Source organism: Montipora foliosa, chromosome 4 (genome assembly GCF_036669935.1).
Source record: "Montipora foliosa isolate CH-2021 chromosome 4, ASM3666993v2, whole genome shotgun sequence".
Classification (NCBI taxonomy): Eukaryota; Metazoa; Cnidaria; class Anthozoa; order Scleractinia; family Acroporidae; genus Montipora; species Montipora foliosa.
In genome coordinates, this window is record NC_090872.1 from 25,327,323 (window position 1) to 25,340,901 (window position 13,579).

The 13,579-nt window shown below is 38.5% G+C and overlaps 1 protein-coding gene across 5 annotated transcripts; it reads left to right on the forward strand.

Moving 5' to 3' along the window:
* The first annotated feature begins 3,559 nt into the window (after window positions 1–3,559).
* Window positions 3,560–13,220, forward strand: LOC137999123 (substance-K receptor-like). Of its 5 annotated transcripts, none has more exons than XR_011122897.1 (3): window positions 3,560–3,756; window positions 9,902–11,264; window positions 12,145–13,220. XR_011122897.1 is itself a non-coding variant. In XM_068844964.1 (3 exons), the coding sequence occupies exon 3, from the start codon at window positions 9,937–9,939 to the stop codon at window positions 10,993–10,995; it is 1,059 nt and encodes a 352-aa protein (XP_068701065.1). In that variant the 5' UTR covers window positions 6,309–6,357; window positions 9,137–9,358; window positions 9,902–9,936; the 3' UTR covers window positions 10,996–13,220. The 5 variants fall into 5 exon arrangements, 4 of the variants coding, with proteins under 4 accessions (XP_068701063.1, XP_068701064.1, XP_068701065.1 ...); XM_068844964.1 differs by lacking the exon at window positions 3,560–3,756 and adding exons at window positions 6,309–6,357; window positions 9,137–9,358 and having other exon boundaries at window positions 9,902–13,220; XM_068844962.1 differs by having other exon boundaries at window positions 9,902–13,220.
* The last annotated feature ends 359 nt before the right edge of the window (window positions 13,221–13,579 follow it).

Below are 13,579 nucleotides of genomic sequence, written 5' to 3' on the forward strand. Positions count from 1 at the left end.
TGTGTGTGCTGATCTGGTCAAACCATGCATGTCAAGCAACATTCCAGATTGTTTTCAGAGATTGTGATGAGGATTTCAGCATTGAATATTTTATTGGTTTTTGTGATGAAAAAAGCCAGGGTTGTTATTCATCTCTCAATTTTCCTGCATGAGATCCTGCATGATGACAACAGTATTACTGCAAATTAAACATCACAGATGTGAGCATGTCAGTGATTAATACAAAGGTTTCCAAACAGCTCTTCAAATCGTCTAGAAAAGGACGATAATTATTTACTTGCCACACCTTCTAAGTCCAATGTTTGAGCAAGCAAATATAATTTTGGTTTTTTAATTCAAGTAAACTGTCTTACTTTCATTAATACAGCTGTATGTTATTCTAGTCTTTCTCTTGCCTCTGCTGAGCATGGGTTTGGATATTAACTCCTGAGAATGCTCCTACTTGTATAGTCTTTAATAATGAATATACGGTACTTACAACTAAAATTAGAGAGATATTTTGAGGTACTGTATAATTGTGTTTTGGTGGTAAACCATACCATAGTAGTTGTGTTGGTTGTTGTTGTTGAAAAGAAATCAGATAGAGCCATTGTGGGTCTATCAAGGGTAGTGAAACTGGATCAGTTTGTGCTAATTAAATGTTAGAGTATGAAGCAGAATGCCTCTAGTCTTGCTGGATGTATGATTACATTCCTCTCTCAGTATCTTTACACACAGTGCAAAATTTAGCCTGGATTTTTGCTGGTGCAATGCATGCAAAAGTGAAATCAGTATTTTTCAAACACATGCAGGTGATGTTTCTTATTTTCATTATCAGGATCCCTCATGTCTCCCCACCCTCATCCCGCAAGGCTCTACAAGTGATCGACAAAGCTGGAGAAAAAAATTACAGTTACCAGCCAGCTGCAGGAAAAATACTGGAAAATATTTTCAACAATAGACCACTACCAAACTCCAAGTAAAAGGGAAACATCAAGTAGCATGGAGTCAAATTTATACTTAGTTTCAAAACTTTTTTTGATCCTCTCTTAAAATTAAGACTTATTTTCTTTATTTTATTGCCTCGCTCTGGTAAAAGTAACTAGTGTTGTAAAATATGAAGAATGGAGGGCAGGTAAGTGACTTATCCAAGTTGCCGAATGAGTGGGATGCGGGCATGAAAAGAACTTAAGCTTACTTCTCACTTTCAAATGATTCCAATGAAACAAACAGACGATTTCCTCTCATTCAACAGGAGCAACATAAGCCATCTTCGCAGAAGGATTATCATCATCTGCCCTTGCAAAGAGTTTACCCGTCGTTTTCCTTCTCATTGCACAGTTTTCCCCCCCCAGAGGTTTACTAACGCAGAGACCATCGCGAAACGAATAACCTTACGATCTCGTCCCTTTTGCTCTAGCGCTCGAATGCAAGGTAAAATTCTCCTGGTTGAACTATAGTTTTTTGGTTTGAAAAGACAACACGGAATTAGTGTTTTCAGGAAGCTCTCTTCAAAATTTAAACCTTATCAAAGTAGTGTTGTCCTTATCATCGCAAAATGAAACAACAAACACAGAGAATTTAACATTGCCGCCATTTTGCCGCGCTGTTGTTTCTATTGCAATTTAATTGGTACCATCCCTCGCGCGTGAAACGATTCGCGCGTGGCTCAAGCCTGCGCACTCATTTTGCCGCGGTGTCAGGCGAATCCAGAATATAAAATAGCGAGAAACACTTGGTTACCTGTTGTTAGGCAAATACACCTCCCCGTCACTGATATTTTTTTTAATGCAGTGGACAAAAGGTCCACATATATATATATATATACATATTATATACATATATATATATATATATATATATGTGCAATGTATTCTATTAACAAAATCTTATCATGTTAATGCAGTTAGCAGAAACCACATTTCGTCACACTGATAATCTATTTCAACTTTACTACACAGACAATGCAATTCATTAGGTTTATTTTGGTTTCTTTTGGCCTCGCACCAGCAGCAGGCATGAACCACCTTCATGCGAAACTATAACAACAACTAACTATCTACAGGAAAGCGATTCCCTGTGACACCGCCGGTTACGAAAAACCAAAAAAAAAAAAAACTGGAATCGTATTCCCCGAACCACTGGGGTGCCACGATCCCTCAGTGGTTAAAAGGGTCTCTAGTTACAAAACAATAGTAAATCATTAAAAGAAACAAAAGTTACACGGACTGATGCAGGCCTAGAAAGGCTCACCACGTGATGAACAAACACTTTACAGACAACCTGACACCCATCATGCCTTGCACCAATCGTGCAGACCCCTCTATTCCCGTGCCGTAGAAATATCAATTTCTGTCTTATTCGCACGCTCAACCGTCAGAGATTACATTTACACGCTCTCTCTTCAGTTTAGAACAACAGCAAAAAATACTAGATTTTTGCTGACGTTCTAAACTGAAGAGAGAGGGTGTAAAGATTATCAGTCAACGGCGGAAAATGTTGTGAAAGAGATTAGTGAACATGTAATTTCAGTTTTAGTTGTTGATTAAAATTGTTGGTTATTGTTTGCAAGGCTTGTTTGTTCAACTGCTGTCAGCTCAGAGGTGTTTGATCACTGTAACTTGAACTGTATACACTAATGACGATTGATTTTGTACTTAATGCAGAAGCATAATTATTTCCATATACACTATATTGCTTTCTGGGGTTAGAAATAGGAGCTCTGCTTTTAGGCTTGGCTAAATCTATATTATATCTAAAATACGAACTCAGTGGGCTCTATTTGATTTCTGAAAAGTGATCAGCAGACTAAGGTGCAAATATAGAAAGAATTTTCTGGAGCGGATTTAGAGCCACCTTAATATTCTGATTGTGAGGATAGTGTGAATACGCTCCAGAGAATTCTTTCTTACCTAGCAAAGATACCAACAAGCTGAATTGAATCTTTATACAAACTCAAGAAAATTTGGTCAAGGAATGATGTCTTCGTGATGTTTGTCCTGTTAAGTCATGATTGTGGATAAATATTATCCATGAAATGAGAGTTGAATAGCTATTTTTTTAAACAAATAATTCACCAGAGGTCCATACAAATAATTAAGCCCATTTTCGACCTCGCTGAGTGACTGATCGAAAAAGTCATTATAGACTGTGCCCTTCATTCCATTTACAGTAAAATGAAGAAAATCAACCAAAACTTTAGTCGTCCTGGAGACAGCCGGTGGTCACTGGATTAATTTGAAGTTTTAACGGCATATTTGCTTTAAAGGACCAAGAAAGAGATTTTCTTGGCAAGTTTTTTTAGGTAATTTCCCAACCCTGAGCCCTTAGAGATTTTTATCCGCTGTTACGGAAACTGGATTTTACAACCCGGAACTGCTAACATCTTAAGGAAATATATTTTCTTGACTATTATTTTTTATCGGTAGATTGATGATACTCGAAACGAGTGGTTCTTGGACCAAATTTATGTCTCAACAGATTAAAAAAATGGGGCTGAATAAATATTTGGTACTAAAAACAGCTTATTCTGAAGAATTAGGGCAAGCTATCAAAATAGTCATTTATACACCTGTTACACACGTATGCAACTGTGTAATTAAGAAAGTTTCATGACTAAGGAAACAACTGTTACTCAATGACAGAGCTACAACTGTAGGCCTGCAACCAGTGACCGTTGGTTCGGGAGTCAGATTCGCTTATCGTTACACCACAGTCTCCGCATCAGTACAACGTTTTCTCTTTTCTTCAGAGCCAAACGGGACAAGAGAATGTAAGGTAAGAAAGCGAATCCTTCATATTTGGCCCTATTCTGGAGCTCTGTTTCCTATTGCAAAGTTATTTCAAGGACTACACCCTGTCATGCGTCAGTTTGGTGCGAAATCGGCGGGACCGCGCGCTCATAAGAAATCCAGATGAAATAACTCTCGTAACGTGGGCGAAATCTAAAAACTGGTAGCCCAAACACATGAAATTGCTGCGAACATTGTTGTTTATCGAGAACAGATTTATTATCGCGTGAACGTGAAACGGCAAACGGGAAACGCCAAGCTGCTGGTTTTCAGAAAAGTATGGTAATTCACTTATTGTAACTCGCTCCTCTCTTTTAAGAAGTTACTTGATTCCTGTAACTAACAAGAAAGAAATGAGCTTATATCAAAGTTAACAAGTTGCTTCCACCTTCGGCAAAATTACGCAATTTTTAGTGTGACGTTTCCCGTTAGTAGTAAACTCGGTGCAAAATCCCTCTTATTCGTGCGTAAAAGTACGAAGCGTTCGAGATTACGAGAAAAAATAATGAGGAAATTTGGGGAAAAGGGTGATTTCATTGCGTGGCTTTTACTATTCAGGAAAAACCGCCTATTGTCAATGTGACTTGAGTGTTATATCGGTTATACACTAAGGCATTTACACCATCCAGCGATTGGATGAACATAAGAACCAGTAATCTTCCATTTGCAACGACTGTATTGTCCCGAAAGACTTTGACAAATGGTTTTCAGTTCTTATTATAAAAAGTATAACCACAATACGTTCGATAGTTTAGTAAATAAAATGTTACTAATCAGAGACTTGTCACCATCTCTTAACATTCAATCGCATTCAATCGGCACCTAACTATTTAAGTGACACTGCTTAATTACTTATTCAATATGTTAATAGTCTCTGATCGTTTTATTCTTGAAAATGGTGTCATGAGGACGCCGAAACGTCTTTTATTAAGTTTTTACAAAATTAAATTTAGATTACAGCTAATACCGCATTTCGGATATTAAACATTCGTGAGAATTACCTGAACTCCAAAAACCTATAAAATTTGACAATGATCAAAGAATCTAAGTTTAGTGATAGGTCGAGGGATGGATTCGAACCGCTGAAAGCAGAGGTTGAAGTGCAAGAAACAATGCAAGTTCAAAACATTAAGATTGGATCGTTCGTCACTGCATTTTCAATGACTCCAGCTGGAGGCGAGGCTCCACCAGAAAGCATTCCGGTCGCTTCGGAGTTCATTCTCGCCGAAAGAACGATGCATCATGGTAAAAAGCTAGCAAAGCCAAAAGTGTTGATATTTTACAAAGATATGTCTTGAGTAAAGATCGTGATGAACTTCATTTAAGTTAATGCAGTAATGCTAGATAAGATTTTCATTATTGTTCCCAGGCATGTTGATTTTGCTTTTGTTTTTGAACATATGGACTATTAGGAGTTTGCATCCAGAAGCCAGGTTATCTCGGACAAAAACTTTTGAATGAAAAACGCTCGCAGGTAGAACCTGGGAATGCCCGGTGGCTAAAAAAGGACAAAATGGGATCGGCGATGAATTCGGCCATGAGTCAGTTAACAGTTCTGTTACATACGTTCCAAGTTCAGCTCAATATACGAGCAGATTTTTCATTCAACTTGGCATTTTAAAATATCCCCCAAACATCGCATAAAAATTAGAATAGAGTTGCACAGAGCAATTCTGAGGATAAATATAACTATTGAAATAAACCAATGTCCTGTAATGCCAGGGGCCTACATTTCCAGATAATGGCTCTATAGTCGCAAAGGAAATGAATATTTGTCATTGATCACGATAATGATCATGATAATGTACACCCTGATGTTGTTTCCTGTCGTTTTACTGACATGAATGGTTATTTCTCCAGCAACTCGCACGCTCTTGCAATACAGTCCTTTTTTAAGATAACGTAACTCATATTCCGAAAATATATGTATGCCCTTTCCTACATCTGCAAATAAAAGCCCCACCCCCCGGGGAGAGGGGACCTGTGTTATAGGGAGTTGTTTTAATACAAAGTAAATTGAATGGAATCGGTATAAATGGTGTTGTGGTATTCAGGTCACTCTGTTCTATTCCAATTGTTCAAGAGCATTGATCATCAATAATCTCTTGTTAACTTCTACTAAGTTAATCATACTCACGTTGAAAAATTGCTAGCCGGACAAATTTGCCTCTACAACAGCCCAGGTGATTTTGAAACTCTAATGAAAAATATAGTCCTTTAGGCTTAATTTTGGAATTGTACCTATAGCCCGGGTTGTAAAATTAACACAAATTCGTGTCTTTATGCACCTTTAATAGAGTGCGCTCTTTTTCCTTCTAAGAACCTGTGACTTATTTTTTTACATGAAAAAAACACTACGTAGACATTTATGCTTACAACCCCCTTTAAGACTGAGACCTATCATGTAAGCTGTACTCCCATGTATTGGCTTAAATAAGAATATGTAAATTAAGGTGTATTATATCAATGACGTTTTTTTTTTTCGATCACCAAGATCGGATTTTCGAAGGTGTGACACGCAATCTTGCTCTGTCAGTGATACGTTTGTAGAACCCGTTCCAGATTTAACTGGAATGATCTGGTGCAGGTAGGTTTAATTTCTTTTCATTGAGGCTATTGATTTTCGCTGCAATTCTTTAACTCTAGGATGTGATATTTTCATTTACCAACGCACTTTTTAAGCATGTGTCATCCTGTTATAGCTCAGAATTCATCAAAACTCTGTCGGTCCACGACTGCTATAAATTTAAGAACTACCAAACATCAAACTGATGAATTCCCTTGTTGTCCAGTACTTTTACCACCGAACTATGTACAGGAAGGTTGAAGGTTAAATGATAATAATTTTGCCCGCTTTGCTGTTTGCCAATACCGGAAAACGTGAATTTAAAAAAAAAGTTGTTTTCCACCAAGATTTTCAAGCTCAGCTTTTCTGGCTTTTCTCAGTTAAAAGTTAATGATTAACTTTTAACTGAGAAAAGCTGAGATTCAAAACTGATACCTGAGGAATTTAAAGTTAAAATTATTTGAGTGGAGGTAAACTGTCAAACGATCACGATAACAGAGCTTGGATTCGTGGGCCGTTATATGTGTTGAAGGAAATCCTATAAAGGGTGAGAAGACATTTAACTGACACTCTCCGTTAACGGGAAAGTACGGCCTAGAAAAAGTTTTTTTGAATCGAAAGTTCTTTACCTTTATTGTCGTACTTGACCACTCATTTGGGCTTAATAATGTGTTTAAATAGCCAACAATAACGCTTCAAAAATAGACAATTTTGAATTGAAATTCGCCATGTTTGTTTTTGTGTATGCAAACGAGGCTATGACGTAGCAATAGTCAAGGATTTCTCCGGATGACTAGATGTACTTGATATAAGCAAGGAATATACAGGTGATGGGAGCGATAATTTGTTGACTTGAATCTTAATCCAGAGGGTAAACTGTATTGATATTGGCTCCTAGACTATCACAACAGATTTACCTCGTCATCATCCGAGTCATGTCCTTTATTTAAACACGATAGGGTTTAAAGCTCAGAGCTTGTGGGGTCGTGTGAAAATAATTACAATATGAAGCTATATTAAAATACGGATAACATTACTTACAGATCGCAACTACTATAGTAAAAGATAAAAAAGAGAAAATAATTAATTTCTAGGCTAATAGATATTCAAAAGTTCACATATTAACATCTAAATAAATAGACTGCAGCAATTAAGGTATAAAATATAAAATGTTTGAAAGCATTTAAAATCTTGATAGTGCCTAGGCAGCGTCTGGACCGACTGTGCGCTAAAATCAAGTTCCTTAAAATATAAATCCTTCTTCACTTTACGATAAAAATCAGTACGCTGGCCCGTAAAATGAGTCGAGATAGCGTTCCAAAGGATAGCGTCTCTATAGCTTATAGAGTTTTTAAGAAACTTTGAATTAAAACGGGGGACGATTATGTTAGTACTCCTCCTATTAAAAGTTGTATGCAGTGCAAGGTTTATTAGTCAAGTACGAAAGAGCCGCAGGTGCCTCACCTATAAACACGCTATGAAATAATTTAATTTTTCGAAATTTATAATAAAAGATTAAACAGGGTTTTATGTGGGATATATTCAGGAGTTTTACAAAGGGAAAGAGAGCTTGCAGTGCTATCCCGCGCTCATTTATTGCTGTGAAATAAACGCTAGCTGTTTGCCGTTACCATCCAATGGTAAGAGTAAATCGTTTCAGTAGTTTCTATAAAGATAACAAAATTTAACTACATTTCATGTTAAATTTATTTTACTGCCTGAAAAAGCGCATAACAGTGAAAGTCGTCTATATATTGCTTGGTTCAGTTTTCTCGCTCCAATATAATGATGTTTTCGACTGGTGGACTGAGATTTATGTATGAAGCGAATGTCACCAAGACCAATATTCATGTACCTGAAGATCTCGCTTGAAGTCTTTCTTGGTAAAGTGACAGACTAGAACAGACAATATAGCAGTCAGGTTTTCAGGTTTGAGGAATCCATCCCCACGTTTTATTTTCGCTGGTCAAGTTTTCTTTAATTTTCATTTTCGGGGTGGAAGCTTCGGTTTTTTTTTTTTTTGATATGTGTGCTCAAGTCAAGACATGTGTCTAGTTTCAGTCCCCTCGAAAGCGTACTTGAGCAGATCAAAACACACCCCAACAGCGGTAATTGTTGTTGTGAAAACGCCTTGTTATGTGTATTCAGTGTATTGAGCAACATCTGAAAGGTTGTGAAAGCGAACAAACACGTTTGCTGAAGCATCAAAGACGGCTGTCCCAGAAGTAAAAGATTTAAAAAGAAAAGAAGGTACGCTCGTCGAATATTTATATGTCGAATGTTCAAGGTTTATTTCTTGTTTAGATTTGCTCTGGCTGATTTTTTTCGGCCTAGTTTGATTGACTAGAGCATCTGACTTGACTTTCTGTCGCACTTATGGCCTACTTCGCCTACTACATATTGAAGCCCAAGATCGTTTACCATACATAGCTCATCTTACATTTGCATTTCTTGGAGCAGAAAGGTCACACAACATTGAGAAAGTGATAGGAAAACGAGGAAGTTGGTGTAAGGTCGAACTCGTTTGTTGACTATTGCTACATCATAACAGGGTCGTTCTCCAAGTCACGAAAGAGGCATCTTCAAAGTGCTCTTGTCACATCTTAACAGGGAACTGGACAAAACGGCAATTATTTTCGAATTCCTTGGGAAAAGTTTTAATAATTTAGAGAAACTTTTCTAGACCGTGAGCTACTCAACTAGCTTCCGATCAATACTCAACACTTTATATAATTATACTGTAAGGATTCGACTGAGGTGTTAGCTGTCACTGACTGCTCGAATCCTTCCTTCCTTGAAGGTTAATTGTGTCAGCCGATCCTATGTCAAATATCACCTGACAAGCGAAACAAACTTCCGCAGTTTCCACATTTAGCCTATCTCCCTTCCTGGCCAGAGCCCGTTTACAAAGTCTTTCCATTACTTTTTACTCCGGCTTCGACAAGGTCCTTCCGGTATAACACTGCGTCAGAATTATACTGAGCGGCGAGGAGAGTCAAAGCCTAGCCTGAAAAGGCCACAGGTAGCCTACACTTTGCTCAAAAGATTTCCTATTAAGTTCACAGTATCTCAGTGTCTTTTTAATGTTACAATCCAGTTCAATTCCGTAGTCCAAAGTCCAAAGTAGGAGAATCGAGAAAAAAAGAAGAAGAGTCAGAGCCGAATCCTATATTTTTCTCCTTCGAACAAAGTAAAATTTATAAAGAAAACTGTTACAAAACAACTGATGAACAAAGGAGATTTTCAAAAGGAAAGGACGGGTTTTAAACACTGGCTAATCCATACATTACTAAGAGTATTTATCGCAAAATCTGTAGTTTGTATTTTTTTTTTAATTTCCGTATAATTAGAACTTCCGTTCTGGAAATATCAGAGAATCGTACTAATTGCACCGCACGTTTGTAAATCCCTCTTAAAACCATACGCAGAGATACATTTAGAGACAAAGGGAGCCCATCCTGACGACGAACAGTTTTTGGTCTTTTAACACTTGCTCCATCCCTGTAACGAAGTTCTCCAAACGAAAATTCACTTGTTGATGAACTTCGATACTTTTGGTCAACAGATGAGAATTCCAGAAGTTCCACATTACAGGAAACCATGAACAGCTCCTCACAAAGAGATTACAGAGATGATGCCGCATGCACGTTCGATGTTTCTACATTCTTCATCACAACCTTGTCAGTGATAAGTTTGGCATCCATTGTCGGAAACATCTTCGTTATTACTGCAGTGTACAGAACGCCAGTCCTCAGAACAAGTACAAACTATTATTACGTTAATATGGCGGTATCTGATATTACATTTTGTCTCGTGACTTGGCCATTTTTCTTGACTGGAAAGATATTTATCAGCAAGGGAAGCGCCAACGAAGTTTCTATGGTCACTTATGCTTGCAAAACGTCATCGTATCTGAGAATGGCATCATATTCAGTCTCACTTGGCTCCTTGGTTTTGATCGCTGTCGACAGATTCGTTGCAACTGTATATCCTTTCAAAGTTCACTTACTCTCGAGAAAATTAAGAGTAGTTTTAATTTCAACAACATGGCTGTTCTCGCTGTCCTCTTGTTTTCCCTTCTTCTTTTTTTCCAGCGTATACAGTGGCGGTGAATTGTCGTACTGTAAATATTGGAGGAATGGTAAAACAACCGTAATTGTTATCTCCGTCGGTATAATCTTTGCTACTTTTGCACCTCTTTGTACAATTATCATTTTGTATCAACGTGTCATGCGAGTATTACAAAGGAAGCCTATCCAAGAATCCAGCGCGCAGGGCAGCAACCCAGTACAATGGAGGAACAAGACTCGTAGAAAGACCATGTATTTGTTCATCCTGATCGTTGCCGTGTTTTTCGTTTGTTGGATATGGCCTTACGTAATATTAGTTTTGGAAATCTTTTCACCTGAACTGTTTCTCAAGGATCATTGCCACTGGATTGACAGTTTTGCTTTTATCGTGTTTCCAACGCTCAGCACAGTCATGAATCCAATTATTTTGTTTTCATTAAGTTCTAGGTTTCGTGACGCATTGCCCACATGCACTTTACTTCCAATTTCATGCAAACCTTGTTGTAGGGCTAGGAGTTTGTCACCTTATCAATCACGTGAAGGCCCCGTGCATCTGGTAGCTATATATGAAAACGTTGCAAAGCCTTAACTTCTTTAAACAATCACTGTGACATATACTTCAAGTCACATGACTTATTGGCGGTTCGTTGTAGAGGGGAGCGACCATATTTGTATGTGCTGCGTTCTGTCAGTCAATAAACATGATAATGACAAGAGAGGCAAAAATTCCAACAAACCAATCACATCTCGAAGCAAATGCGCGCAGCTGCTTAGCGCTGGAAAGGACGTTCACGGAGAGGTTGGAATGTGACGCAAGACCATGAAGCTTATCAAACGTAGGATTGATTATAAATGAATGTACGTGTATGTCCATGTTCTCAAAATTATTCAACCTCTGAGCAATTTTACAAAAACTGCAGAATGTAGAAAAATCTGAAATTGTTGTTACACTGCAAGGCACAAGGAGATCAATGCAAGAGCAACAAAAACAACAAATTCCACAGAACCTGTTCTCAGTGCCCTATGTTTATATTGCTTGACTTATAGCGGACTCAGGCGCGCGAAGCGCGCCAGCGGAGCACCATGGGTAAGATTTTTTGATAAATCTAGCAATGCGAGAAATTTTTGTTATGACGTCATGTACGTTTGTCCGCCCGTACAGACTGTCGGGGTGGAGGTGGAGAGGCAAGAGAGCCTCTGGGGACGGAAGCTTTTGGGCAATTTTCCTTGGCGGGAAATCGCGTGGCAACGTTGGCAACTCGCGTTTTTCTGGCGGGAAGTCATATTAGTGACGAGCAGACGGGATAAAAAGCAGAAAAGAGCACGAGAGAAGAGGCGACAAAATTTGAGAAATTTAAGCGAAGAAAACCTTGGGAGAAGCCGAGGAGGGAGATGAATAGAAAATTTCAATGAAAATCACCGTAAAGCTTAGAGAAATTCAGCGAGAAACAAAAGACTTATTTATAACGGTTAGCTTTCAGGTAATGTTTTCCTTCCTAATAACAAAGAGGGCAAAATTAGTCGCTGCGCGACTCGGGCAATTTCAGCAACTTCTGAAAACACGCGTGATATTAATCCTTAATTTTACTCGGCCCCATGCGATTACCTATACTAATATATGCCTCACTGCCTCACATATTTTGTAAGACTCGCTAAAAAACCAAGAAGGCCTGAAAACATTTATAATTCCGTGTTGACAGATTCTGACATATGTCATGATCAACAATCACATTTATAGGCTTCTTGTGTGAAATGGATGTCCAGTCGTGTGCTGGTTTGTTTGACTGTGAAATTGCACAGCCGAGGTGCTTTTAAAGTACGTGAAAGAATTCCAAACGCGCGTAAAGTGCGAGTACAACGTAACCGACTTTGAAGACGACCTAGCAAACTCAGTTGTATACAGAAGTACGCCGCTGCATGGCCATTGACTATCCTGAAGATTTTGGCCCAAAGTGTCTCAGAACCCGGCAAAGATATAAAAGGCATGGATACCAGCGAGTATGAAGAATACCGAAAAGAATTAGAAGCCGAGCGATGACGCTAGCCTCATCCCAGGGGAGACCCTTGCTTGTCGAGTTTGCATGCAGTAATGGAGGCCTATGTTTTGATCCTTCTGGTAGGGTGACCCTCCTAGGAGGGTGACCCTGTCGCCATGTAAACAGGCCCGAAATCTGTATATTAAGATGTAGTAAATGTTTATGGCCATATCTGCTGGTTTCACTCAGGAAAGTCTCCTTATGTTTTTGTGAGTTGGGCTTTGTTTAGACTAGATGCTTTTGAGAAACATGCGGAATAGAACTGAATAGTGCATGCATTGATACATTCGTATTGTCATTTAGCCGTTAAAAGACGATCGTTACAGGCAGTCGAAGTAAATTCTTTTATTTCTTTGTCAAGCATTTATTAGTCTTAGACGTAAGGTTCATGTTTACGGAAATAGTGCGACAAAGTTGTGCTCAAGTATTATTGTATGTTTTCAATGTAAGGACATTTTCGTATCCATGCGTGAAATGAGAATAAGCGGTGATCGAAATCTGGTTTCTTTCCGTTTATTTGTTCAGTATTTATGACTACAGTGAAACTTCGATTTGACGAAGTGTCAAGGGACTGTGGCAGTCAGTTCATTATATGGAGATTTCCTTACATGAAAAACCTCGTTAGAACAAAGTTTGAGAACGAAGTCACAGCCAATGTTGATTACCCCACCGAAAGCAGACATGTTTCACAATCCTTATCTCGAAATTCCGCTTTTTATCTGCCCGGCATGACGTGCAAAGTTATCAAAACTAATTTGGACCCACGACCGTGATGTGAGAGGCATGGGTCTATTCTGGAGTTTACGTCACAAACTGCTTAAAGTATGCGATGCAATATTTCTTTGAAAACAGGAATGCAAAGCAGTTTGTGAAGTAAAGAGTATAGACCCATGCCTCTCACATCACGGTCGTGGGTCCAAGCTACTGCTAGTTCTGCCAAGTTTACCTGGCTTGCACGGCACAGAAAAAGCGAAATTCTGGGTAACAATGCTGACATACTTTTTATTTTTAATTTGGAGTTTAGGTGCACTTAAAGTGGCACCAGAATCCAGTTCAGTATTTGTGCCCGGCCCGAGAGGCCCAAATGTAAACAAACAATTTCAAGCTTACCAACTTCAGTTCATGCAGCCAAATACA

Excerpts from the sequence above, each read along its gene's own strand:
- LOC137999123 (XM_068844962.1), top strand. The coding sequence starts at position 9,937 with ATGAACAGCTCCTCACAAAGAGATTACAGAGATGATGCCGCATGCACG.